The sequence below is a fragment of the Diplodia seriata genome (assembly GCF_021436955.1).
Source record: "Diplodia seriata strain FDS-637 chromosome Unknown scaffold_12, whole genome shotgun sequence".
NCBI lineage: Eukaryota > Fungi > Ascomycota > Dothideomycetes > Botryosphaeriales > Botryosphaeriaceae > Diplodia > Diplodia seriata.
Genome location: NW_027117319.1, coordinates 577,765 through 604,957, shown reverse-complemented (window position 1 = coordinate 604,957; position 27,193 = coordinate 577,765). Strand labels below are relative to the sequence as shown.

Here is a 27,193-nt window from a genome sequence, read left to right as displayed (position 1 = left end):
TCTTAAGGGCGTCTATAATACTATTTAATTATTAATTAAGAACTATAAGGGTTGGTTTAAATATAAATTTAAAAGTAGAATAAAAAGAAGATAGTAATAATATCTAAAAGTAAAATAATATTTAAGAAACTTAACTTTGCGTTCTTAATTAGTCGTTCTTACGCGTATCTAGGCTTATAACTATTAAACGATACTTAGAAGATATAAAGACCGCTACTATATTAAATATACTATCTAGTAAGATCTATATATACGTTCTCTATCTACGGCTAGTAGTAATAAGAAGAATAGAGAATAGATAATAAAGATAATAAGAATAATATAATAATAAATTATAATATATAATCGGGTTTAATAAATGCTATTTAATAATCTTTAATACCGGCTTAATTATCTAAGAATCTTATCTCTTACGACTATCGCGGGCCTTTTCTATTCTATTAATTCGGCTTCCGTATAATTATAGTAAAGCGCAATAAGTAGTATCTTTTATTAAAAATAAACTAGATTACTATCTAATTAGTTTACGCCATCGGTTAAACGAACCGTATTCGTACGGTATATATATAAAGACCTATCGAAATGTTATCTATTATATATATAAGCTAGTAGGTAAGCGACATGGCGTAATAGCTATATAAACGCTATTATATTATTTATATAGAAGCGTAGAAGGTTTCTATAAGTAGAGAAATAGTTGCGCTATTTATTAACGCTGTCGTATTCGAGCTAAGGTCTCTCCCTCTACCCTACGAACACCGGCCTTCTCTACTTAAAAGTAGTAGCGTAGAAGATAGCACGAATGTTAATAGTAAAGCTTAATAGATTTTAACTTCTATTCTTTTCAGTCAGGCTAAATAGTGCCTGCTACTTTCTCTACTTTATAATACGCAGGCCGACTTGCTGTCTCTCGGTTCTTTAATCGGTTAGAATAACGTGCATGGTAGTTTATTATATGTACGCCTGTTTCTGGCGCCCCGCCTTTGCCAGATTTGCCACGTCTAATTGGCTTTCTATCTTCTCTCTGTTGTCCCAACTTTAACTTCGAGCTACACGGAATGATTTTCAGCTTTTGAAATTGCAACCACTGTGCTTCTTGGATTTGGAAGCCAGCCCCGTTCTATGAAAGCTACCTGGTAACAGGATACGGTCGATACCATGAATGAAAGAGAGTGCTACGTAACAAAAGACTACGTAAATTCTAAGAGATGGCGATATTTGGTTTCTCCGTCACTTCGATCACTGCCTGGAAACAACATTCAGTACCACGTATCCGGTGAAAAACTCTCACCTTGACAGCCTCATCCACAAAATCCATAACAACGCTAGTAGCATTTGGCTCGAACAATGATTCGAGAGCTTCGAGGTCCATTGACCCGTTCCAGTCAGTCACCACGTCTACTCCAACTCCAGGCTGGCCGTTTTCTGACAGAGGCCCCAGCAATATAGCCAGTTTATCTGTTTTCCACTCCCTTAAGATCGGCACAACTAGTAGCAGCTCACCCTTTCTCATATCCATCCAAAACTCGTCGTACCATGCTCGTCTCATCCACATTCCCAACGCAGGACTTCGACTCTTTCGCCAGTTCGCTTTCGACTTGGATTTACCCACACGTCTTGCATTCCCCACTTCCCACCGATACCCCTTTCAAGCGTAATCACTTGGTCCGTGAAAGCCTTGTCGTAGGGAATATGGTCCTGGGGAACGTAAAAAGACATCATTCCCTTACGGTCGTTCTTTCCGCTGTCGAAAGGCCACCTGGACCACTTGTTCGCACGAATTCGGGTAAATAGACCGTCCCGCGGATTAGTTGTGGCAGCTCCAGCTCCTTCATTTTCGGTGGTCAGTTGTTTGAGAAAGACAGTCACCACTCCGGTATAGTCTGGGGGGGATGAGCAAAGGAAAGAAGCTTCCCAGACACTGTACCATCCCCGAACAGCCGGTAGGGTGACGTGCATGCCACGGTTGGTTTTTGTGAACACCTGGCGTAGTCCATCGCTATTATAAGGCTTGATTCCCGACGAGTCGGCAAAGTAGGCTGGGCTCCTGGCGATAAGCCCATGGGTCGCGTCGTCGGTAGCATCCTTGTCGATCCAAGCGAATATACTCTCATCCTCGGTGTTCTTCATGATTTCTTCCTGGAGTCTGATGAACGCTTTGCCCCCTTCGCCGTAAAGCATTGGCATATTGATGTCGAATAAGCCCATGAGACTATATGCTTCATCCTCTTTCCGAGTAGTTTTGCGCTTGGCCGCCCAAGACATTCTCATTGCAATACTACAACTCATCACAGGCTTAGTTCCCGCCAGGACGTCCGCATTGATGCCGGTAATGCTTGCCAGGACATTTCTCAGCGTCAACTTTGGCCCAATCTCCACCCAGCCTTCCGAGTAGAACGTCATCTTCTGCGGCGCAATCAGCTCTTGCAACGTCCACCCTCTGCGAAACCACTGGCTTCGGCCGAGAGGACCGGTAGCATCTGTCCCGCTGTGATCCGGAACATCAAAAAGGTATGCGTAACACACGTCGGCTCCGGAGTACCAGGCGAACATGGAGTTGATGGCCTCGGAGAGCTCTGCACTGCTGCTTTTCTCAATGCAACACGTGTCGATCCAAACGTAGTTAAGCCGGTCGTTGACAGCCTGCGCGCAAGCCACGTGTAGTTTTTGATATCCTTCCTTTTCCCGGGCTTCTTTACAAAGTGACCTGTGGCCTGCCTTCCGGTCGGCCCGTCCGGTTGGAAGTCGTCGAAGAGGATCTCTTCTTCTCTCCATCTGTGAGAAAGAATTGCATAGCGAGGTGCATCGTCAATGAATGACTCAAGTTTGAGGGTGCGGCATTTCAAGAGGCGCATGCTGAATGGGACCGTGCTGAGATGGAGCGATGTTGTTCTTGCGGGACTGCGGGGCGATCTGTTCTTTTTGACAGGTGTTCGGCTGGTGCCTAGTGAGGTTACACAAGACTGACAGCTTACATAACATAGTGGTTGGCAGAAAACCTGTCAGCGTGTCCTCTTATGCTGTTGCTTGCTTCCATCCGCTCGGCTACAACCTCAACATCCTTTTTCTGCCCTTGTCGCACCGTCAGGCTTTCTCTATGGAAGTATCACAGCACAGCTACCCTCATTGAGACATACTTGGCCGCAAGAAGCTTTAGTATATCAGCCATAATCAGAATTTGATGATGCCGATGACGGCAAGCAACTGAAATATTTGGAGAAGAGTCGGGTCTAATCATCCACTCCAGGCGTATGTAGTGCTAGTCCACTTTGGCTCATACCTCAGCCACCACGCTCTGCCTGGGCTGTGCCATCTGCGCTCTCATAATCTCCTTCTCCTCCTGCGCCGCATAATCCCCAAACACCTCGTCCATCTGCTCCAATGTCTTGCCCTTCGTCTCTGGCACAAGGAAGTATGCCCAAACAGCGGCGATATAACACCACGCGCCGAAGAAGACATAAGTCCCGAACCCCAGATCCTCAAGCATGGGCGGCGTCGACACACCAACGATGAAGTTGCACAACCACACCGTCGCAGTCGACAGCGCCACACCCTTCGAGCGCGACGCATTGGGGAACACCTCAGCCGGCAGACACTGCAATTTGTTAGCAAGTTCCCGAGATGATCAGGAAGGGACGACTCACCCAGCCCAACGGCGAATATGACACGCCATACACCAAAATAAACACAAACGCCATGGCCACCGCCGCCCAGCCCGCCGCCGGATTCGCCAACCAATCCTTATCATACAACCCGGTCAACACCGCCATAACCGTCCACGCCACACCCCCGCCCAACCCGCCCACAATCGCCAACGGCCTCCTCCCCACCTTATCAATAACCACAAAACACGCCGCCACCGCCACCAGCTGCAGCACATTAAACACGCCCGACATGACCAAGCTCATCTCCTCGCTCTGTCCCAGCGACTGAAACAGCGTCGGCGCATAATAGATAAACGCATTGATCCCGCTAAACTGCTGGAAAAACGCAACTCCCACACCCACCGCGGTCCTGCGCCACGTCCTCTTCCTAAACAGATCCAGCCACCCCAGCACCTCCAACTTCAACCGCTTCGCCCCCGGATGCCGTTTCTCCCGCACGAGTTTCTCGATCTCGACCTCGCTGAGGATGTCCTTGTGCTCCATCTGCACGCGCACGTCGCTGGCCGGCAGCCGCCGCAATGCCGACAGGCTCTGCAAAGCGGCGTCGGGCCGGTCCACGAGCGCTAGCCACCGCGGCGAGTACGGGTACAGGTGGATACCGAGACCGAGGACGGTGGAGCATACCATTTGTAGGCCGAAGGGTACCCGGAAGGAGGCTTCGCCCGGGAGGTGCCGTGTCCCGTAGGTTATCCAGAAGGAGGAGACGACGCCGGTCACGATGGAGATGGATTCGAGCACGAGGAGGGTGCCGCGGAGGTTGGGGGGTGCGATTTCTGAGATGTAGATGGGGGCGCCCTGGGCGGGGGGTTAGTGGATGGGTGGGTGAGTGGGTGGGTGAGGGAATGGACGGGTGGGGGTTGAGCGTCTGCGCTGCTCTCACTCACCATGGCCAACGTGCCCACGCCGATGCCGCCGATCGTCCGGCCCGCGACGAGGACGCCGTACGACTGCGCGGCCGTCTGCATGATGGCGCCGATGTTGAAGATGACGACGACGACGGTGAGGGCGCGTTTGCGCGAGATCATGTCGGCGAGTGTGGGCATGAAGAAGCAGCCGATGAAGGCGCCGAACTCGAGCATGCCGGTCATGAAGCCCTTGCCGAACGCCGTCTCGGCCTGCGGGAAGGCGGCGTGGAACTGCTGCATCACGTTGACGATGGAGATGACGCCCTGGTCGTAGCCGAACGAGAAGCCGCCCATGGACGCGAGGAAGGCCGCGCCGAGCACGTACGGCGACTCGATCAGCCCCGCGATGCCGCTCTTGCCGTACGAGACGTGGCCTTCGGCGTTGCTGGGGATGGTGGTGAGCTCGTTGTCGTGGTCGGCTAGGTCCTCGATCTTCTCGCTTGCTGGGTCGTGCGAGTCGAGGGCCTTGAACGCCTTCGATTCGGTCTTTTCCGTCATGGCGGCGGGTGTGATTGAGGAAGGAAACACGAGTGTAGTAAGACAGCTCAGTGTGGAGAAGTGGAGTGTCGGAAAATGGTCGATATATACATGCCACGGAACCGGACGAGGTTCGGTTTCCTGTCGGGAGATGGTTTCCTCTCATCGGGCTTTAAATACTTGGCGGGTAGGACTTGCGTATTATTTTTGCAGGTTTCGGCGTGGCGATCATGGCAACGTCGATCCCCCGGGCCTCTCTCCGTGGGGAAGAGTGTGGGGTGACGTGTGGCAGAATGCGGGGTTGGACTAGTCTCGGGGTATTAGCGCCCCAAATCCCCAAGGCTAGCCAGGAATGTGGGATGTAATTTCCGGTTGGTAGGCCGCCTGATGGTTTCAGTCCAGCCGTTATCCAATCAAACTCACGCTTTGTTCCGCCATCTCCAGCCACCCGTGTGTTCTGCCTTACTCATCAGCAGATACGCCAGCCGATAGTTCCTTCCGCTGACTTCTGGGGAAAGTTATCCCGCCCGTAACCCGTAATGAGTCAGGGTGGCTGCCGTTAGTGGAACTTGTGGTAGTGATTCCCGAGATTACAAGACGAAGAGCAGAAATTGTGCGTCAGAGGCTGGCGGGCTGTTCGGCAGCAGGCGTCCTGGGGCAGCGCCGTTGCGCAACGTTACCACCCGCAGCAATGTCCGCCATTGACGGGTGGCGCTCCAGCCTTCGGCGCCCGCCGTTTTCCAAATGGCACCGCATGGAAAAGACTTCAGCCGTCTGTCCAGCCGCCATCGATGCCTGCCCTTCAAGTCTAAGTACGTAGTGTACTTGGGAGCCACCCAGCCAGGTGGCCCGCTATTTTCGCCTCAAGGAATCTGTCAGAGGCCATCGGCCAGAGCGGAAATTGCCGTCGGCGCCGGGGCTGACACAAGTCACAAAATGACAGATACTGTTGGCGAATAGGTGAGAAGCATAACAAAACCACAAATGTTGAATGTCATTGAGATCTAGTCGAAGTGACAGTCTAGTAGGTGCTTCTACCGATCATCGCAGTGCTCCTGGCAAAAGAGACTATAGTGCTATGTTTTGTCGCCGCAGCTTTGCACCACACACTAGTGCTCCTCGCAAAAATACCCATAACCAGTCTCCGTGACACCATAGTACATTACGCACGCGTGCCATTCGCAGACCGTACTGTCCGCTTGGCAAATAGGCTCCGAGCATTCGATGCACTTGTGGATCATGCAGAAGTCCTCCCCAACAAGCTTCGCGTTATCGCAGTTGTCACCTGGCTCGTACCAAACACACGTGTGCGCATCGCAAAACTGTTGATCGTTCTTCCTGGCGTCTGGACAGTCATCATAAGTGCAGATATGCCTCGCGCAGCAGAACCCAATCATTCGTTCTTGGAGACACTCCTCCTCCATGCAGGAGTGATCGAGGCAAAAGTTTGAGTCCTTCGCCGCCTTCACATGGTCCTCGCATTCGTATTCGTCCGAATGGCAACGGTGATTGAGACAGGACAGGCGCCCACTTTCCCTCCGGGCGTGGCATTCCGGAGTTCCGCACTCATGCTCCTCGCAGTAGCTACCCTCATCCGTCCTCGGATTGCTGCAAACTGAAGGCACCTCCTGACAAGCATGCTTCTCGCAATAGTGGTCGTTGCCGGCGGAGCGTGTCGGCTCATAGCAGCTGCGGCAGGTATGCAGGGCACAAAACTTGCCCTTTTCCGATACCTTCTTGGGATCTACACAACCCGGATACTCGCATATCTGCCAGAAGTGATAGTCGCAGTAGTTGGCGGCTTCAGCGGGGACCGAGTTCATGCACTGGGAATTCTGGCATGCGTGATTGATGCAATAATCACCGCCTACTGGATCCCTTTTCCTCTGCCCGCACTGCGGCATTTTGCAAGTATGGTAGTTGCAGTATTCGCCTTCAGTTGGCTCCGCCAAAGGCTGTGGGCAGGTTAAAACCTTGCACGATGGAGCCATCGGTTTGGTGGGAGATACTCTAGGTTGAGGTTGGACTGCGTTGTTGGAAAGATTACCGTGGCGAATGATATCGCGATGGGGTGAAACTCAAAGCAACGGGAGGCAGAATGGGAAGGGGAATTTCTATTTACTAGTAAGCTATCTGTTGTGTCTATTTGCCACTGATCACGACGCGTCGAACTGATTGTCGAGAGTTTGGAGCCATGCACATGACAGAGTTACTAAGTTTGGCACACAGGTACAATCCACGCTGATTGGGTAGCCAGGGATGCAATCGTAAGATTTGCAGTCTTGTCATAAGTCAAGCTTGTATGCCGGGCCCGACCAATCCAGCAACTTATATCATGAAAAAGACTTTCATCGCGCATGTAGAGAAAGATACTACTAAATAAGAAGAACATTCGATACGCCAAGCTATTATCTCGCAAATATCCAAGCCGTCTCTTTGTATGTTACATTATCATCGGGCGGCGGCGCGGGTGATTACTTTGATCAAACGCCACATTTAACCTGTAGAAGAATCTATAAGGGCGGCTTGGATGAATCTGGACCTTTCGAAAAGTATTCTATGGTTGGATGCAAGACTGATGCAGGGCGCGACCTACTACTTTGCAGTCCATGAAGCTTCGTAAACTCATCATCATTTCCCGCAGCCCCGCCCCGTTCCTAAGCCATCTCGACATCCGGCGACGTTTCTGGATTAAACACCATCTTCGCCACCAGCTTTAATTTTCCATCAGCCGCCTTGTCCTTGTCCGCATCCCAACCAATACTCGCCATTTGCGCCTTTCTCGTCTGGATGTTCTCCATGTACTACACTTGGGTATCAGCGCCGTGCACCCGTACGTCGTAGAAAATGATGTCCTACCTCCTCGACCGTGTTCTTCATGATATACCTGGTCACAGTGACGTTCTTCGTTTGCCCAAGCCGAACTGCACGACCAATGGCCTGGCTCTCGACAGATGGATTCCACTGTGGCTCAACAATGTGGATGCGGCTCGCTGCAGTGAGATTCAAGCTACGGAAAAGACTTCAGCGCTGGATGTGAAGTATACAGACTTTGGGGGGACTCACCCTGCCGAACCGGTGCCGAACGTCATGAGAAGGATGGTGCAGTTGGGGTCTGACTGGAATTGTTCGAGTGATACTTTCCTGTCCGGAATTGACATCGAGCCTTCTACGATGCGGTGGCCGATGCTGGTCGCTTGGAGCAGAGAAGAGATTACCGAGATGGTGTCTCTCCATGAGGTGAAAATGATTCTGGCCAGTGATGTCAATGACTTGAAGTAAATTCATGCGACAGGCGACCTACCCTTTCTCCGATTGCTGGTATTGGATGATGTCGTGATGTAGAGCAACAAGCTTTGTGTTATAGCAGTCGACTCCATTGGAAGATAACGATATCTGCTGAGAGGCATCGCCAAGCTCTGGACCAGTGTGTTGTGACCAAGTCCCACACGTTGGGCATTGGAAACCCCCATTGGGACTATTGGCTTGGAATCGGTAGATGCATGCGGGGCAAAAAAGGTGTGAGCAAGAAGCGAAGACGCCAAAGTTTGGGTCATCTGTATCACCAAATGTGTTGAGCTCCTTTGAGCAACAGGTACATACTGTCTTCCCAGCCTGTTGCAGATAGCCGAACATATTTTCAGCATCTTGTGTCGTAAACCCAGCAATCTCACGGTCCGAATGACCATTGTTGCAAAATCTTCTCAGTCGAAGAATTGCTTGGCAGAGCCCCAGCTGTGGGGTCCCCTTTCTCTTTCCGCTGACAATTTCATCCATGGCCCTTTTGTGGGATACTGCTACATCATTGTACGACTGACGCTCCTTGTCCGTGAAGTCAAGACGCCGAACGTTGATGGTTGGTTCTGGGACCGTAAGCAACTCAGTTGTTCTTCGGAGACAGATGCTTCTCAGCAATGAGCAAAGCCGGGCTACTCCGTACGATTGATTCTGTACGATAGGTTTGGATATGTAGTTGCCAAAACTGAAAGCGTTGTCAAGGTAGGGGACTTTTAGGAACCGGATAAGAGCACAAAGATCATCGAGACGGTTTTGAATCGGTGTGCCGGTCATGCACCAACGGTGCTGGGCCTGCAAGGCAGAGGCTGCGCAGAATCGATTGGTCTGCTGACCACAGATGTAGTGTGCTGAGAAGTTGTAAGTATTACTGCAAATTGCTGATTGTGCCAATACGTACCCTCATCCAGGACAATACGGAACCATGTCACCTTGAATAGGGGGCTGTCTCCTCGTACAAACTCAGCGGACACGGTCTCGTATGTTGTAAGCACCATATCCTTGTCCAGTATTGCCTTCAACCCTTTCGGTCGGCGAGAACCATAGTACTTGAGATACTCGATTGCACCAGGTGCACAGTGTCTGCTTATATAAGTTAAGGTATCGAACTGTTGTCAGGGGGTCTTACTTTTCTATTTCAGATGCCCAATTTTGGAGAATCACTGCCGAATGTTAGGACAATAATCAAAGAAGATGTCTCAAAGAAAAATCATACATGCAGAAGGAACAATGACCAGTGTCGCCTTGGTCTTCGTTTGCATTGGATCGCCGGCGAGACCATTAGCAAAGCTTTTCGCTGACTCAGCTGTGAGGCTCGTGGCGGTCAGCATGGAAAGAGTCTTTCCCAAGCCCATTTCGTCCGCGATAATTCCACCGGAATTCTCCTTTGGTGGATGTTGCTTTTCGATGTCCAGCACGACGTGACGATAGCTTAAACATGCCTGATCAGCACAGGTCTCACAAATGAGCAAGGATTACATACCAGAGCTCCTGGTTGTTGTTCTCGTACGGCTTCCATAGAGAGAAAGCCCGTGGTGTGGTACTCGCTTCTCGTTGGAGGATGAAGTTCACCGCTCCATTTTGGTGTCTTTGTAAGGGTTAGCAACATGCATTTTGCACTAGCGGAATCACCACACACTCTTTGAGTTTCGTTGTAATGATTCTTTCATCCACCGGGGTAGGCATCAGGTCTCCACTCTGGTCTAGGCAACTCAGAACAGCCTGAATGTCAAGTTTGCCTGTGCTTGGGTCGGCCAGTCCGGGCGCCTCCGGTATCGCAGGGTCGACAGACGGTTCTTGGATGCTTGAAAAGTGTGTGACATGTGGATTGTGATATGATGTACCGGACGGAAGCACAGAGGGGTGCTGTAGGAAAAGCCCAGCTTTTGATAGTGCACGACCAACCTCATCAGCTCTTTGTAGAGGTCCATTGACGTTGACTTCAATGTCAATCACAGTGTTTGTAGCGGTGCCTTTCGCAGTACTAATCTGTGCAGTCCAGTACTGAACGGTCACGTAGGCTTCGTAGCGAATTGCCCCCAATGTATCAAGACTTTGCAGAGCGTTCGCAGTCTTCTGATTCAGGACTGCGAGTTCGAGGCCGTTGGGGTCTTGCAGAAGATAGTTCCTTTTGTGGGCAACGTGGAGTTGCATCCAGCCAGCAGTAGCAGGTATACATGCTTCCTCGAGCGTTGCGGGATCTTTCAGCATGCGGGCTTTTACTTCACAAAGCTGGCTCGCATTAGTAAAGTGTATAGAATAAGGCAAACTTCGAGGAACATACTGTTCCGAAGCAGCAGTACCGGGTGGTTTCTGATAGGGCTGAAGGACCGGTAGGCGTACTAGGCTGAGCAGAGCTTGCGCCCCCGCAGGAGATTGGGGTGATCGGATAAGCTCCGTTGACCACATTGGCTGAAGATGATTAGCTATCAAGAAGAGGTCGGACTCAAAGCTGACTCACAGTTGGGTGCTGCTATGCCTACTTGCGCAGGATAGGGTGAGATGTCTCTAGAAGCACAAGGCTGAGCCTGGTCAAGCGGAGAAAACAGTCTTGCTCGCTTTGAGTCTTCCTCGCGCAAGAAATCTCCCTGTCTCTTTTGAATGGACATCGCCGCTTGAAGTCCTCTGGAGCAGAAGGCTCTGGGGAGTTGTCCAGACGGTGAGGGTACCCGGTAACAGCGATTTCAGGGTCTGGCCCTGGGCTAGCGAGGGTGGAAGACGAGGCACAGTTCAGGCGCAACAAGGCTGAAAACCGGCACAGCTTCCGCCTTCAGCTGAGTATGGGTCGTACGGTCGTACGTAACATACTGACTGACATCATCACGTGTGTAGGGAACAGATAGCCCGCGCAAACGGCAGATGCTAGCTCAGGCGAGTGTCGATGATATCTTCACTCCTTTTCCTCAATCCACGAAAAGGATTTTCTCTCAGGTTTACCCCGTGCGGTGCGTATTCAAGCCTTCATTGTGGACACACAGCATCCCACGCTCACTTAAGGCTGGATTCAAACACGTCATATGTGCATGGTGTAACGATCAGTCTATTGGTGGGGTTCTTGGAGTGCGGGGATCCGGATTCAAGGCTCCGCCCAAGGCAGCCATAGCGGGGCTGAGCCCATCGAGCGCGATTTTGCCCTACTCAGTTTTCAGCCTTTAACAACAACGTTCCGCCTGAGTATGGTCAACTCAAGCGCCCGCGATCTTAACACCCCATAATCATGGCGACCCCACCTCTTCCACTAACCCCTCGCTTTCAGCAGCGCTTGCAGGAGTTCAAGCAAGATCTGAGTCCAGACCAAGAAGAGAATTTCAAGTTCACCACGCTGGACGACCTCAAGCGACTCGTCCATAGCATACAGGAAGAACAGACGAGATCTCGGCGATTGACCAACTTGAGGCGCCTTGCGCCGTTTCTTGAAGCAATGGAGCAGTTCGACAAGGTTGTCCAGATCTTTTTGAACGCTGCAGACCTACTTGCCTGCATTTGGGTACGCATCACTGAGTCACGCTGGGTTCATGTATTATTAAGCAAGTATGCTTCAGGGCCCGATGAAGTTCCTCTTACTGGTACGCATTTCAAGCCCTTCCTGTAGATATGCGATCCTAACGCATGCGCAAATAGGCGACGCAAACGTACCATGACGCATTCAACGCACTTCTGGATGCGTACGTGGATATTGGAGAGAGCATTCCACTCCTCGCTCAGTACGAGCAGGTATTTCAAGACAAAGCTCAGATGCATGTGGTTTTGGAGTTCATCTACACCGATGTCCTTGACTTCCATGCTTCTGCCATCAGATACTTCAAGAGTCCAGGTGAGCACGGAAAACTACCAGAGACAAGATGAACCAGAAGGCTGACAATTGCCCAGTGTGGAAACAATTGTTTCACGCGACATGGAAAACCTTCCGTTCCAAGTTTGAGCCGACGCTGAGCAATCTTCGACGCCACAAGTCGTTGCTTGAAACTGAATCAAACCTGTTATTTCTTCAACAATATCAGGTGGACAGACAGAAAACTCAGGTACAATTCGAGAACATCGGGCTCCAGGCCGAACACAATCGTAAAATAGCCATCAACAACTGGCTATCCCCAGCTGAGAGCGAGTCGGATTATCGAGCAGCCGCCTCCGCCCGACTTGAAAACCCAAATAGTTGTCGATGGATCTTGCAAGAGGAGAAGATGAAGCGATGGCTGGACCCGAACTATCCATTGCAGCCACTGCTTTGGGTAAACGGCAAACCCGGTGCCGGCAAGACAGTGTTGGCGTCTCTAATCATAGATGAGTGCCGCAGATCTTTTCACAGACAGACCATGTTCTTCTTTCACAAACACGGAGAGGAAAAAAAGAACAGTCTCCTCGCAACCTTGCGTGGCCTCCTGTCGCAGGCCGTTCGGATACAGCCCCAGCTGATACCCTACCTGTTTGAGGAGGCAGCAAAATCCGGTTCAGGCTCGCTGGGGGACGTTGAGCTTGCCAAAGCCCTCACTGAAATATCGTTGGCAGCTTTTGATTCCATTTTCCTCGTTCTTGACGGTTTGGATGAGTGTCCGATGTCTTCCAAGAAGCCAATTACCACATTCTTTCGATCTCTCGTTGACAAGTCGCATCAACAAAGACCTGGGGCATTTCGCTGCTGCTTCTTCAGCCAACAGGACAACGACATTGGTGATCTTCTCAAGACTGTTCCGTCCTTCACGATCACGGGCAAGCAGAACAGTACAGATATCCGCTCTTTCTGTCACATCAAAGCTGAAACAATCCGGGAGGAGCTGGATTATCCGGAAGAGATGGCACACCGAATGGCAGACAAAGTGTCATCTCGAGCAGATGGTAAGAAAAAAGGTTAATCGAAGAGATTCGTACACTTACATTACATATAGGAATGTTCGTGTTTGCGGTTTTGATCATGAAATACCTTGAGGAACAGACATCCTGGAAGAACTTGGAAAGAGAGGTCGAAGACATGCCCCTTGACCTGAACGGAGTGTACGTGACCTCGTGTATGCTGTCCTCACTCCTTACATTGACTCACATACATAGATATGAACGGATCGTCAAACGTGTGCTCTACGACGCTGCACTTGCGGAGCGTACAGCAGCCCGCATGCTCCTTGGGTGGCTTCTCATAGCTCTTCGTCCTCTCAAATGGTATGAGGTTCAAGGAGCGATAGCCTACGACCAACCGAGCCATTCATTTGACTTAGAGGGCTCCAAATTACGAAAGGGGCCGAAACGACTATGCGGTTCTCTCGTCGAGTTGTTCGACGATGGCGAAATTCGGCTTGTACACTTGTCAGCAAAGTTGTGCGTGTTCAAATGCTTTACTGTTACGACTCAAACGTTGACTCGATCAGGTATCTTGAGAGAAATGTGATTGATGGTCCTGAGGAGGAGTTGAAACTTCTCTGTCACTGCCTAAGCTATCTCCAGCTTCCGGCATTTGACCAACACCTCGAAGAGAAAGATGCCGGAAGATGTATTTTGAGTGGACACTACGCATTCATGGACTACGCCCTCCCAAGCTGGACATTCCATCTTATCAACCTCCTGCAACATGGTCAGCTCGAGCATAATGGAGTTCAAGAGCTCGCTGACTCCCTCCGGGCCTTCTTCAAAGGTCATCATACTACGGCAAACGATCGATCAATCGAAGACAAAGCAGTCAAAAAGATGATCAGCCCTTTCAAGAATGAGAGTTTTCTTGGCCAGCTCGCCGAAAGTATACGCTTAGCACAGGATCTCAGCTTTGATGAGGCCTATGAGAAAACACTGCCGAATAGCTCCGATTATCTTGTTCCTCAGGTAATCCTGGTGAGAAACATCATTGAGGATTTCACGTTGAACTCTGGTATGAGATATCAGCTCCAGGAGATACATGGTTCCAAGCTTTTCAAGTGCCCGAAGCTACGCTGTCGATACTTCTCCCAAGGCTTCGTGGACGCTCAGGAGCGAGACAACCATGTGAACGAGCATGAAAGGCCATATTGCTGCAGCTACTCAGGATGTGTTGTTGCCTTGCTTGGTTACCCCACTGAGCAGCAACTACAGAGGCATGAGGCCGAAGCCCACCACGAAAGCCCTAGCTCATTTACGTTTCCGCGTCATGGGATACCGACCTCATCTAAAACGTCCGACGAGATTCAGCACGGCAATGAGGAAGTCTTTGAGTCGTGGATAGACCAATTCGAAGGCGAAATACCTCTGGACGAAATTCTCAAAATTGTCGACGGACCTAATAGGGACGCACCAGCCAAGCTCAAGGGTCCTCTTCGAACTGCAGCCCATTCTGGCAACATCAACATCTTGAACAAAATCTTGGACCGTATCGGATCTGTCCTTATGAGTTCTAGCAAAGCCAGAGGTGGACGTAAGCTCAAAGCAGTAGACTTGGTACGAGCTGCCTTGAGGACCCGCAATACTGCTGTAGTGGAAGCAATATTGTCGCGCTGCAAGGCTCTGGAAGACACTGACATTTTTCAGTTGTTCATCAGAGCTACAGCTCTAGGTTTTGATGAGGTGGCTATCAAGCTCCTTGACCACGAAAGGTGTGAGATGGCCAAACCATCACGCGGCACGACTTACCTTGCTTCTGCGATTCGAAGTGGTCGAATGGCTGTAGTACGAGCTCTTATTCTCATAAAGGGTATAGACCCGAATCTGAAGAATCATGGTGAAACAGCACTGCACCAGGCAGTAGTCCACGATCGACCCGAAGTTGCAAGATTCTTAGTGGAGTCCAACATGTGCAAAAAGCATAGCAAAGATAGGGATGGAAAGACGGCCTGGCAGATGGCCTACGACGGAACACAACTTGACTTACTCGAAGCCATCTTCTTGGAATCCACATCAGAGCCTGATGAGGACGATGAGTATTGGATCCTGACAACAAAATTGATCCGGGCAGCCCGCAAAGGTGACCTCCCCACGGTGCAGGCTATCCTCAACCAACCAGGGGCGCCAGTCAATCCAGCCGGAGAAGGGCCAACTCCAGTGCACCTGGCAGTAGCCGGAAAACACACAGCTGTTGTGGATGCACTGCTTGGAACGGGCGTGGCAGACGTGGACCGACTCATGGCCTCAGGGAATGTCAAGAAGCTCGGTCTCGCAGCACCACGAGCCATTTGGGAATCAGTCATGCAGAACGACGCGGTCTTATTTGGTCGGCTGCTCAAATATTCGAAGATTGGCGACAAACCTTTCTTCAGAGCTATCGTGCAACAACATGGTACCACAGAGATGCTTGAAGCTGTCGATGCCAAGATCAAAAGCCACGAAACCCGTTCATGATCCGGTACCGGCCCTGAAACCAGCAAGGCTAATCAGATATCCATAACCAATATCGTTGAGCCAGACAACACGACGCCGGAGCAGCCCAATGTGTTACGAGAAAATTCTGTTGGGCCTGCAAAGGGTCTGCAGGCAGGTGCTCAAGATCTTGTCTTGCAGCATGACGCAGCTTCGGTTAAGCAAACCGGGGCGGACGAAATGGACATTGGAGAAAAAGAATGCTCAGATATGGTTCAGGAAAACACAGATAGTTTCGAAGATCTCCTTGCGGATTTCACTAACTTCGACTAAATAGTACAACTACATTCGAGCTGAATTCCCTTTATTTTCCTAAGACCATCTTTCTTATTTTCTCTCTATCTTTTAGCAGTTGGTTTTGTTAGGAACAACGTCGATTCGAGAAAAGGCCATGGGTGCAATGGGGCTATGTAATATTATGTCAAACAACATTCATTAAGCCCGCTTACTCATTGCAATTTATCATCATGTTATCTTCACTATCTTCATTATCTTTCCCCCATTCTTCTTATCACCATCCGCAGTAGATAGAGAACGTGTATATAAGCCTTACCAGGTAGAACATTCAATGAAGCAGCGGTATTCACCCCTTTAGAGTGCCGTTCAACATATCAAGACATCTACTTTTAAACTTAGCGAATCTTTTCCCGGCCTTCCAATTTTCCAACACTTCGCCATCCTCCAAAATTAACAACGTTAACCTTACTAACTTGCCCGTTCTCGTGAGCAAGGTAGGGTTGTAGTACATGTTACAAATCAGTTCCCCCTCCCTCATCGGACAAGCCTAACAGCTTCGTTCAACAGCTCATCTTCACGATGCACTGGCCGCATGGCCCAATGGCAAGGCGCTTGACTACGAATCAAGAGATTGCAGGTTCGATCCCTGCTGTGGTCACACTCTTTTGCTGTCCGCTAAGATGTGGAGTCGATGTGGTGGGTGGTGAAGACTTTTTTTTTTTTTTTTCACGATACTTAGCGTCGGTGGTGTTCGGCCGTATGAGTGTCCGTGCACCGCGATCCGTCGATGAGTTTCCATTTCTCTGCATGACGGATTCACGGACAGCTTATTCAGTTGCTTCGGCGTCGATGGCAGTGATTTCGTGGGACTGGGGGTGGTGAGGTGCTGTGGCGGAGTGAAGTGTTGGTGATGATGGAAAACCTACTTGGGCGCGTGGAAGACGTATTCGCAAGGCCCTGCATACAACAAGCCAGGCTGCGGTCTCAAAAGCAGGCAGATCAAACAGTACGGCATGTACATGGTCACTGTCGATATCCCGTGTTGGAGTTTTTCAGCTTCTTCTACTTGGACGAAGAAAAGTTCGTTTTTAAAGGCACGTCCTGTTGCGCCAGTCTCTTGACTGGCTTCATCGATGCGCATGAAGTAAGCTGTAGCACGCCACGCAAGTTGAAGACGGTTTAGCAATGAAACGATGAGCACAGCCGATTCCACTGCTCTGCACAACACCGTTCATGGCCAGCGACTACACAAACTCACTGCCTCAAGCTACCGCGCACCTGCAAGATCAACGTCTGGTACACGAGGCCGATGTATCTGCACTTTCTCGCCTAGGGGCACGGTTCGACTTTCGCGCGCACGTTTGTGTCAGGTCGAAAATCATCGCGGGCTTGCGCGTGGTGCATCTGGACCGGTCGCGATTGGTGGAGGACAGTAGGTGGCAGCGGGAGGTGGTGGAGGGTTGGGAGGAGAGATGGAATCCTTGGTCGTGTGAGGTTTCTTAGACTCGGGTGAGTTTTTGCTGCAACTAGACTGGACTCGCGATGATGGTGCATCCAGTTGTTTCCTGAAATCGTATTGTTCGGTGACATAGCGCATGAGAAAAAGCATTTGCCCTTTGAGCGCCATGTTATGTAAAGAGGGAAGAAAGGGTAGTTAAGGTCTAGAATTGTTACACACATGTTTGGCCCGACTTCCTCCGATGCTTTCGTCGGCTCAGAATCACTTAAATGCTCTCATCACTCTATAACTATGTCGTCAGCCTCCTCTTCGGTCCAGCCAACCGCTTCCCCAAACATAGCCCCTTCAATGTAGCAATCGCCGACCAACTGATAGTTTGACGAGCTGGATATTTTCCTCACCACCAGCGGTGTTCTCGAGCCGTGAAAGATTGCTATGAGGTCTCCACAGTTGCAAGCCGTTGTGACGAGACCAACGCTACCCGACTCAGTCTTCATGAACATGCGTCCCCATAGATGATCAAAGACCGGTTGCCATTTCATGAACGCCCAATCGATGCCTTCTCTTTTGGACATTACATCGGGATTCCCCGGAACTTCTTCACCGGGACTGCTATAGAGACTGTGGGCGAGCCAGAGCACTTCGGTGATGCGGTCGACACTCATATCCTTGAACGGAATTTCTGCTCGAACGTGACCGAGCAACGTTCTCCAGTGCTCGAGAAGTTCATACTGTAAATACGACCAGGAATTGGGAGATGGAAGCGTATAGCCGGAAGTGTGTTGAACCATGTGAATGATTTTCCCTCGACAGCGAAGGTATCGTGCATCAAGCGGCGAGCGGACACTTTGGCGAACATGTGATCTGCTCAGTGATGCGGCCCATTTGACCTGTCTGTACATTCCCGAAGCCGTGTATCTGCTCTGCTCGTGCAAAAGCAGGGGAAAGTGATGCTCCTCGGGATCAGACCAGTCGGGCACCCATGAGGGGAGATCAACGAGGCCAGCGCCACAAGGCTTGGGCAAGCTGACGCCGGGCCGGGCAGAAGATAAGACATCCAAGGACGATGTATCCTCTATGAGGCTTCTGGCGAATCGGACGTACACTTCGCCAGCAGTTATGTCCTTGTGGTAGATATCCCGAGTTCTGAAGCTGGGGGGTTTGTAGAAGCCGAGGTACGCAACCACTCGATCTCGAGGGTCCGTGGCTTGCTGTTGGCGGCCGAGGCGTGCCAAGATTCGGCAGAGTTGTAGAGCCAGCCCTTGGACCGTCTCTTCACTCCCGCAGCCTCGCCATGTATGGTGACCGAACCGGTAAGTCACAAATGCCGAAAGGTCCTCTGGATAAGTGATATGCAGTCCCAATGCAACGTCCACTATGGATCGCCAATTGAAACACTCGCGCCCGACAACGTAGTGAATAGTGGATGGCAAAGCAGACTCCTGAAGGATCCAGGCCCTCTTGAACCATGGAAGACCGAACAGTTTCCGCATGCCATGTATGAGTTGGGGACAGCTTTCCGGGCTGGTGACCATTGAGTCGATGATGCGTTCGGCTGCACGCCAATCCGTCTGTCTATATTTGACAAGATCCAAAAACGGTGAAAGGGAGTCGGTCATGGGGCTGAGCCAGACTAAAGTCCTGTGTGTAGCTCTGTAGAGCTTACCCATGAGCGCAACTTGGTGGCCACGCTCGGTCTCATCCCGTTGGTTGATACAGATCTGATCAATCCAAATGTGTTCCGTTTCGAGTAGCCATGGTAGATCCTGCAACGCCTGTTTCAAGTTGTCGGTCAAAGGAATATAGCCTGCATTCCTTGCGAGCTGTAGCCTGTGCGGCTGGTCGGAACTACCCCACACGTAGGACAAGGCCTCGTAGCGGGGTGCATCCTCCAGACTGTAGTGGGAAATGGAGAAAAGAGGCTCAGAGCCGCATCTCTCAATCTTGAGAAGCCTGATTTCCTGTTCATGCGTGAGAGCCTGGTGGAGGTAAGGATGAGACATATCCACAGCGGGGAGGGAGGCGTATCCTGCAATGTAACAGGAGAGACGTCGTATTTAAGCCTGTACGCTAGAACTTTCAGTCTCCGCACAACTGTGGGTCAATTGACGTGTTGATTGGCTGATCGCTTGCAAAAACCCCGCACTCTTTGTTTGAGCCGTCAAGATTCGTACGGAAAACTCGCCCACAACCCAAGAAGTCTACTGGTCTGCAAACGTGTCTCGCCTCTTAGATCAAGGACAGCACTTAATATCTGCTCGTCAATCCTTGGAGCCCACAATGCCCGCACACTCGAGAGCTACAGCTGCTTCGGCTTTCCTACTTTGCCCAGCCCCGTTTGGAGCATAGAGAGCCAGTCCTACCCATCACCAACCCGGATTAGCAATGTCCGATCCACAATAGCTCTCTCAGTGAAAACAAGCCAACTCACAAAAAGCCAGGTCGGCAACCACTCCAACAGGACCTTCACCAAGCTCGACATCTTTCCACGATACACCAACCCCGTCTTCCCGCCCAAAATATCACCGACCAGCACCCGCGAATAATCCTCAAGCGTGCTGTGATTCTGCTTGACAAACACGCCGTCGGCATGCGCAGCAATCTCCTTCTCGGCAGGAGCATACAGCGAGCCCTCGGGCGACTTGAACCCGCCACCGTTGTCGAAAACCTTGCTCTCCACGGCGCCCGACACGACGGTGATGACGCGCACGCCCAGGGGCTGCATCTCCAAGCGCAGCGTCTCGCCCAGCTTCTGCATCGCCGCCTTGGACGCGGCGTAGTAACCTGCAGGCCAACACGACATCTCAGCACAAGCGCTTGAACAAAACCGACACCCCCACCACCCAACAGACGACGAGCCCAGTCGGTTGGCAACGGCGACAGACCCCTCACTCACCGTAATACGGCGCATACATAACCGCCGCAAGCGACGACAGATTAACAACGCACCCCCTCGCCTCCACCAGCAATCCCGCAAACGCCTTCGTCGTCGCCACCACGCCCCAAAAATTGACATCGAAAAGTGCCCGCGCCCTGTCCAGATCGCCGTCCAGCACGGGGGCGACGTAGAGCGCGCCGGCGTTGTTGATCAGGTAGTCGAGGGTGCCGGCGCCGCCCGTGTGCGCCCGCACCGCGTCGACGGCCGCGCCGACCGACGCCGCCGAGCACACGTCGAGCGCGAGCGGCGTGACGTGGGGCAGCGAGAGCAAAGCGGAGGACATCTTGGACGGGTTGCGCGCGGTCGCGAAGACGTGGAGGCCGCGCGCGTGGAAGGCGAGGGCGAGGGCGTGGCCGATGCCGCCGGCGCTGCAGCCGGTTATGAGGACGGTTTGTTTGGGGGGCGTTGAGGACATGGTGGGGTTTGGAGGGGTGCGAGGGAAGTTGGGCGAGGGTGAGAGAGGGAGAGAGAGGGGGAGAGAGCTGCGTTGGTGGTTTTTGATCGTGCGTCGAAGGATGAATGGAGGATGCGGGATGGAAGATGGTGCTGATGTGAGATGTCGCAAGTCTTGCCGATTTGGAGAGGCACGTCTGTGGGGTCGTATCACCCGATTGGTACGTTGCCTGCTTCCCCTGATAAGATGCATTGTCAATATTAGACCAAGGTGAAAGTGCCAGCAGGTCCATTGGCTTGAACATTATCGGACGAATCCTTGGGGGACGCAAGAAGAGGACCGCAAGACCTGGTGGAGAGGCCGAGGTCACGTGGAGACCCGCGAGTTGTCATTATGTTGAGGCAGACGTCGGAGCTCGCATGCTTCTCGTGGACTGTAAATAAACGCTGGAATTTTTCTGGAAGCAAAGAACTAGCGTTAATGGGCTGCTTGAGGCGGACTAAACCGTTCCACTTCTAGTGCGTCTTTTCCCGTGCCGTGGTTTGCGTGCGACGGAAGCCACAAGCGAAAGCAGCAGCCGCGAGTCAAGCGCAAACCTTTAGCGTGGCTGGGTGACTCGTGCCCGGATGCGGATTACCCAGGAGAGTAACTTTAGCCTTTGGATCATCGGGATCGCCGCCCAGATGTTGCAAACTGCAGACTCCTTTCGGCAGAAGAGGAGCGCGCATTCCAGGTGCAGAGATGAATGCGAGATCCGAACTGGTGATGCTGGCAGCACATCTGAAACCTCGCCGGTCGCAAAACGGGATTCCCTCGGCATGCGCCCTATTCCTACGAGACCAACGCACCACTTGCGTCCGTGCATGCACCTCGGCTGGAAAGTCCGGAAGGGCCTCCTGAGCCACAATGCGGTGTTCATGGAGCCATCTCATTTATGGCATGCAGACGAGACTGTAATTTGTCGTGTGGTGTTGGTGGCGGAAGCAGGTTGCTATCGGATGTGTATTCGTTTTTCAGTTGTTGTATTGCTCATTTATTCAGTAGATAGAGGCTGCATTTAAAGGCTGTTCGCGTTCCTGTAGGAGTGCAGTGGTGGCACCAGAAGAAACGAGCAGGTTGGCCGTCAGCAGATGTGGCGGAACACGGCCTATAAGACGTTTGGAGAGGCGACGGCGGCGACGTCATGGCTGGTGGTTTGCAACGCCGGCAGTTCGGGACTCGCACCGGCGTTTCAACAACATCCACCACACCAATCACTCGATCCGAGGCCCAGACACCACGCGGCACTGGCAGCGCTTTTGTGCCCGTCAACCAGCCATGGCGCATCAGGCGCCCCCACCCGCCCGCCTTCCCGCTGCACGACTCAACACCAGACGCGTTGTCGTCGCTGGTATGATCTCCGCTTCGTTGCACACGGCTCCACTGGCAATCAAAACATGACAAGCTACTCAGGCGTCACGTCGCAAGAGAAGCGCCCAACACCGGTCCAGACCATCAGCCACCCCGCTTCCCGCCTGCACCACGCCGGCCGCCTTCTGGGCCGACGGCTCGTCACGCCGGGCACCATGCAATTCTCTCCCTAGCCCCTCGCCCTACAAAACCCCCCATCCCATCCACGAAACATCGTCTTCATCCGCTGCCTCCACGCCCGTCTCCGTTCACTCTTTTCTCTGCCAGCCGGCTGGCTTACATTCTTTCCAAACAACCATTCCACCCACCACTCTCTCACCACCACCACCACCACCATGAAGTTCACCACCCCCGCTATCGCCGCGCTCCTCACCACCTTCGCCTCCGCCACCCCCCTCCCCAACACCTCACCCAACCCGCTCCACCGCCGCGCCAACACGGGCGAAGCCACCTTCTACGGCGGCAACGTGTCGGGCGGCATGTGTTCCTTCAGCAGCTACACACTCCCCTCCGGCATCTACGGCACCGCGCTCTCCGATGCGAACTGGGCGACGGCGGGCAACTGCGGCGCCTGCCTGAAGGTCACGGGGCCCTCCGGCGCCGCCATCACCGCCATGGTCGTCGACCAGTGTCCCGGCTGCGGCACGAACCACTTGGACCTGTTCGAAGACGCGTTCGAGGTCCTCGCGGAGAAGTCGGCGGGGGTTATTGATGTGGCGTGGGAGGTTGTCGAGTGCGGCATTACGACGGCGATTACGCTCAAGAATAAGGAGGGGACGAGCGCGTATTGGTTCAGCATGCAGGTCGTTAATGCGAATGAGCGTGTCGCCAAGCTGGAGGTTAGTACGGATGGGGGCGAGACGTGGCAGGGGACGACGCGGACGGAGTACAACTTTTTTGAGAACGCGAGCGGGTTTGGGGCCGATACGGTCGCGGTGAGGGTGACGGGCGTGAGCGGGAAGACAATTGTGACGAAGGATGTGCAGGTTAGTGGGGGTGTGATGAAGGCGGCTGCGTCGAACTTTTGAGAGCGGTGGGGTGGTCGTGGTGCTGAAGTGATGGGGGCAGAGGGTGCGGTGCGGTTCTTTTTCTGCGGGTGGATGGCTGCTGGCTGGCTGGCTGGCTGGCTGTCTTTTTTGATGCTCTTATGTTCGTGTTTGCTGCATCTTATTTGCTGAATATCCAATTGATCGGAGAGCCAAGATTGAGCATCCTTGTTGTTTTTTCTCGTGGTGAATGGATGAATGGTTGGCCCACTGGAGCGCGAACCAATGTTCAACCGCTCTGATGCTGTCGCGCGGGGGGTGACTAAGCTCAATAGACTCAATATGTGTCAATAAGATTTGCCCCGCTCGCCTGAGTGGCAAAAGTCTAGACTAGTATGTGGACTGGTAGTTGATGAGTGTATGTATCGTTATCGCGCGGGGGACGACTGCCCTCAATAGCTTAGTAATGGCAACCCCCCCCCCCCCCCCCCCCCCCCCCCCCCCCCCCCCGGCGCGCCCTTCTATCTGGTTACGGACCAAATTGCAAACTACTCTCGGCTGCACTTAAACCAGCGACCAAGACATGGTTGCCCACCGGACCGTAGACCTCAAAGAGCTGATGCTCACGCGGTTCTCGGCCATACATCAAAACATGGATTACTCGTCGACACAAATGTTGCCATGCAAGGAAGATTGCTTGTGAGAGCCGTCGCTTCGTGAGTGTTGCCTCCGCTGATCCAGATAGGCTAGGGGATTTATATCGTCAAGACAGCAAATATGCACCGCAACCGCCACACTACATAGAAAAAGCTAAACACCTATGCATACTCAATAAGCCGCAGGATGATGCAAATTTAACCCTCCCCTTATCGACCCGCGTTCACCAAGAACTTCCCTCGCCCCGATTATGCAACTCTCTACTCGGTGTTGTCTATGTCCAATCTCTATGATCCCCACATCACTCACCTCCTCCCAATAGGCTGACTCCCGTTGCAGCAAAACGGCCATGGCAGCCACCGCGCCATTTTTCTACTCTGTAATGTGAATCGTTTGCGGCGATGGCACGCCATAATGTTGCCGCCGACCCTTATTGAGGCGGCTGCGCGACCGCCTGACAAGTCGGTCGTGGAGTGTGCGGGACGGGTGATCATGCACGATGGTGATGTCCGTAGATGAAACAATCCACTGTGCATTCCAGACGTGCGCGCTTTGCTTCCGCTCGCGGGCGGTGTGGTGGTGGAAGGAGAGGTTGCCCATTACTACTGCTCCACGGCGGTGGAGGAGACGTCGTGATGGGAACAGAGGCGTTAGGTTGCGGGAACCGAAATATTGCGACCGAGCATCGTGTTTCATGCTCTTGTTTGCTGGGCTTGCTGGGCGGAGTGGTGCCGAGAGTTGGAAGAGGGTGGCGTTGAGCGTGTAGCTAAGTGTGTATGTACTGAAGGTGCGGTCGCGAGGTTGGAAACAACAACAGGAGTTTGGCAAAGTAGCCGTGTGGTGTTAGATGGGCGGCGACGGAGTGACAGAGTGAGCATCGGATGCCCGCCGGTGACGTATGGCAAGAAAAGAGGGCAAGCTCAGTAGCGGGGAGTCGGATCTGCCTGGCACTGTCACTGGAATAATAAAGGTGGGTATATAATCCCAGCCCGCCATTGCCTTTACTATCGTCCAGCTAATGACGGCTACGTGGTTCAATGGTTCGCCGCCCACGATTCCTAGGCATCGCTTGTGGTTTAAAGCGTACGGATACCAAAAAAGGCGGTGGTACCTCGTGTCGCCTTTCTGCAGACGTCCCCGCTCTTGACATCGCACATAGTCATGAGCCTGGTGGTGCTGTATGGCTAGCTTAGAGAATCCTGCGGGGTCTTGCCCATGTAGCCTGGCCATACGGTGAGTCAGACAGCTCGGGAGTTCAACTCCCGGCTGCAGCGTCTTCAGTTTTGCTTTTTTGCTCTTTTTTTTCGGCATCACCGTGGTAAGGACAAAGTCGCGGGCGCTTACTCCGACTGCCAGCAAGTTCAATGACCTCATCCATAGTACTATTACAACTTACTTGCCATAGCCATCCTATTTTTAAGCTGTTTGCGATCGATGTCGCGGCGTGACTAACCATCTGCGTTCGTCGGGCTTGTAGCGGCAATTCTCGAATACGGACATACAAAAACCTACTCCTAAGAAGCCTCGAGTGCGAGTTCCGCCACTAAAGGCATCGACATCTTCTACACCTATGCTAATATTGGACCAGGGCTCGCTCGCTTCTTGCATGCAAGTGGGATAAACGGCTTTTGGGAGCATTGGCAGTCGCGCGCAAACACCGGTCATCATACTATATGAATGAATTGCTACTAACAAGCAGCCGTGATGGCACGCAATATCGAGATGGTGGTTGCTATGAAACTTGCTCAAACGCCGGTAATGTAAGGCCTCCATCACGTAGGCCATGCAAGAAATACCGTACACTCCCTCGTTCCGGTTGCGGGAACAGTGTTACGGGATCACTTGATGCTGTAAGATATGACAAATGATGTCACGAAATGACTGGATGTCATAAGATGACGAGGGTGTCACAAAATGCCAGAGCATCACAAAATGACAGAGCGATCCAACAATGATTAGCACATGTAGACGGGCGTTGCCGATAAGAGTTTCGAAAGGAGTGGATTGGAGGACACGTAGGAGCGTTTTCAACCACTATACGCCCATAGTGGACTTGGCCTCGTTAATATCCTCCAAGATCTGGTCCGCCACATTCCGCATCTTGCCAGTAGCCCAGTCGTGTATTTCCACCCTCGCCGCGGCCATGGCTTCGTGCGCATTGAAGTCTTGCTCGAATTTCTCCATGTGCTCGTCAAGCTTTGTTAAGATACGAGCCTCAGTCTTTTCCATCCTGCGTTGGTTGTCTTCCTCTATTTGCCGGAGCTTTTCTTGGATGCCTTCGTTGACCTGCTTGCGCCATTCGGCCTTTTCTTGCTTCCTCTGTGCGATCTTCTCTCCAATGTCCTTTCTCCATTCCGCGTAGTAATCTTCCCGACTTTGGTCTTGCACCGACCTATCAGCTGCTTGTTGCTTCCGCTGTCCATCTTTCTCCGCGTTTCTCTCCTCCATTGTCTGCCTCATGCGATCTCTCATGGCGTTGAGTCTGTCGGCCCCGATCGAGTTTTCCAATCTTCGTCTCTTGGGAAAGGGCTCGTCCGGCAAGTCGGATGGAGGAAGGGAAGGTGTATCATGTGATGGACAACTCACGATGGCGGAGCCTTCCTCAGCAGATGCGGCAATGTTAGCCTCGAGAGTTGTATGAAGGAGGAACATAGCACCATCAATGATGTTGTCCTTCAATGAGACCCTAAAACTCTGTCGCCAATTCTTTTGCTGCGCGATGGCGCAAAGTGACGCGATATAGGTACCGGTGAATATCTCGGAAGGGACGTAGAAGGTGACGACGTGAGTATGAGCAATGGCATGGAGCAAACGAAGGGCATCGGCTGAAGTTTCATCCCTGGGAGTGAGCTCGAAATCTGGTGGAGAGCGGATGCGACTCCCGGGATCTTCCACTTTCAAGCGGACACCAACGACGTCCCAGGCAACAATGGAAGCGACCTGCCCAGGTATATCGGTTATAGCTTCAACCGATGAGATTCGATCGGCATCGAGCGAGAAACGTGTGATGGGCGTCCGTCTGAGGCGCTCTTTGGGAATAATCCACAAATCCATGCAAAAGGAGGCTCTTTTCAGGATTGCACTGAAATCGACGGTCAAGTTGATAGGGCAGGGGTGAAAATGTGGCTCTCCAGCATCTGGTGACTGCCATTGGACAGCCGCTGGGATAGAAGAGAGGAAGAAGTGGTCGATTTGGGGCGACGCCCTGTTGAAAAGCGCCCGTTAGCAAACCGAAGATAATAGCTTTTTCCTTGCAGTGCGGCAGAATCGACACACAGATGGGAAGCCTGGACCAAGCATGAGTAGCCACCCAGTTCGGTGAATCATTGGGGTGCAGAGTGCAGAGCCTCTGGTTTATCCTCCAAAGGTACCTCGAAAGACAATCGGGGGTGAGAGGAGGGCTGCGAATCGACCAATGGGATATGAAAACGGTTGGACTGACCTTTTCATTTCGTTGGGCCGC

General features: G+C 52.1%; 6 protein-coding genes and 1 non-coding gene across 7 annotated transcripts; 3 read left to right on the top strand and 4 right to left on the bottom strand.

Moving 5' to 3' along the window:
* Positions 1-1,865: 1,865 nt before the first annotated feature.
* On the bottom strand, positions 1,866-5,068 carry SLS55_010319 (uncharacterized protein; the record flags this gene model as incomplete). Its single annotated transcript, XM_066781704.1, has 5 exons — positions 1,866-1,883; positions 1,939-2,643; positions 3,281-3,595; positions 4,008-4,460; positions 4,550-5,068. The coding sequence occupies 5 exons, from the start codon at positions 5,066-5,068 to the stop codon at positions 1,866-1,868; spliced, it is 2,010 nt and encodes a 669-aa protein (XP_066627987.1).
* Positions 5,069-7,704: 2,636 nt separating this feature from the next.
* SLS55_010318 (uncharacterized protein) lies at positions 7,705-10,495 on the bottom strand (the record flags this gene model as incomplete). The annotated part of the gene is made up of 8 exons (XM_066781703.1): positions 7,705-7,851; positions 7,907-8,057; positions 8,114-8,299; positions 8,352-9,192; positions 9,243-9,399; positions 9,571-9,772; positions 9,825-9,929; positions 9,981-10,495. The coding sequence occupies 8 exons, from the start codon at positions 10,493-10,495 to the stop codon at positions 7,705-7,707; spliced, it is 2,304 nt and encodes a 767-aa protein (XP_066627986.1).
* Positions 10,496-11,558: 1,063 nt separating this feature from the next.
* Positions 11,559-15,631, top strand: SLS55_010317 (uncharacterized protein; the record flags this gene model as incomplete). The annotated part of the gene is made up of 9 exons (XM_066781702.1): positions 11,559-11,828; positions 11,884-11,907; positions 11,963-12,155; positions 12,212-12,446; positions 12,990-13,174; positions 13,225-13,330; positions 13,385-13,492; positions 13,699-14,734; positions 14,825-15,631. 9 exons carry the CDS (start codon positions 11,559-11,561, stop codon positions 15,629-15,631), a joined length of 2,964 nt encoding a protein of 987 aa, XP_066627985.1.
* An 841-nt stretch (positions 15,632-16,472) lies between these two features.
* SLS55_010316 lies at positions 16,473-16,544 on the top strand. Its single transcript has one exon. It is a non-coding gene; the product is annotated as a tRNA-Arg (tRNA).
* A 1,079-nt stretch (positions 16,545-17,623) lies between these two features.
* SLS55_010315 (uncharacterized protein) lies at positions 17,624-20,260 on the bottom strand (the record flags this gene model as incomplete). The annotated part of the gene is made up of 3 exons (XM_066781701.1): positions 17,624-19,324; positions 19,777-20,129; positions 20,242-20,260. The coding sequence occupies 3 exons, from the start codon at positions 20,258-20,260 to the stop codon at positions 17,624-17,626; spliced, it is 2,073 nt and encodes a 690-aa protein (XP_066627984.1).
* Positions 20,261-22,422: 2,162 nt separating this feature from the next.
* On the top strand, positions 22,423-23,115 carry SLS55_010314 (uncharacterized protein; the record flags this gene model as incomplete). Its single annotated transcript, XM_066781700.1, has 1 exon — positions 22,423-23,115. The coding sequence occupies one exon, from the start codon at positions 22,423-22,425 to the stop codon at positions 23,113-23,115; it is 693 nt and encodes a 230-aa protein (XP_066627983.1).
* Positions 23,116-25,764: 2,649 nt separating this feature from the next.
* SLS55_010313 (uncharacterized protein) lies at positions 25,765-26,784 on the bottom strand (the record flags this gene model as incomplete). Its single annotated transcript, XM_066781699.1, has 1 exon — positions 25,765-26,784. The coding sequence occupies one exon, from the start codon at positions 26,782-26,784 to the stop codon at positions 25,765-25,767; it is 1,020 nt and encodes a 339-aa protein (XP_066627982.1).
* Positions 26,785-27,193: the final 409 nt, after the last annotated feature.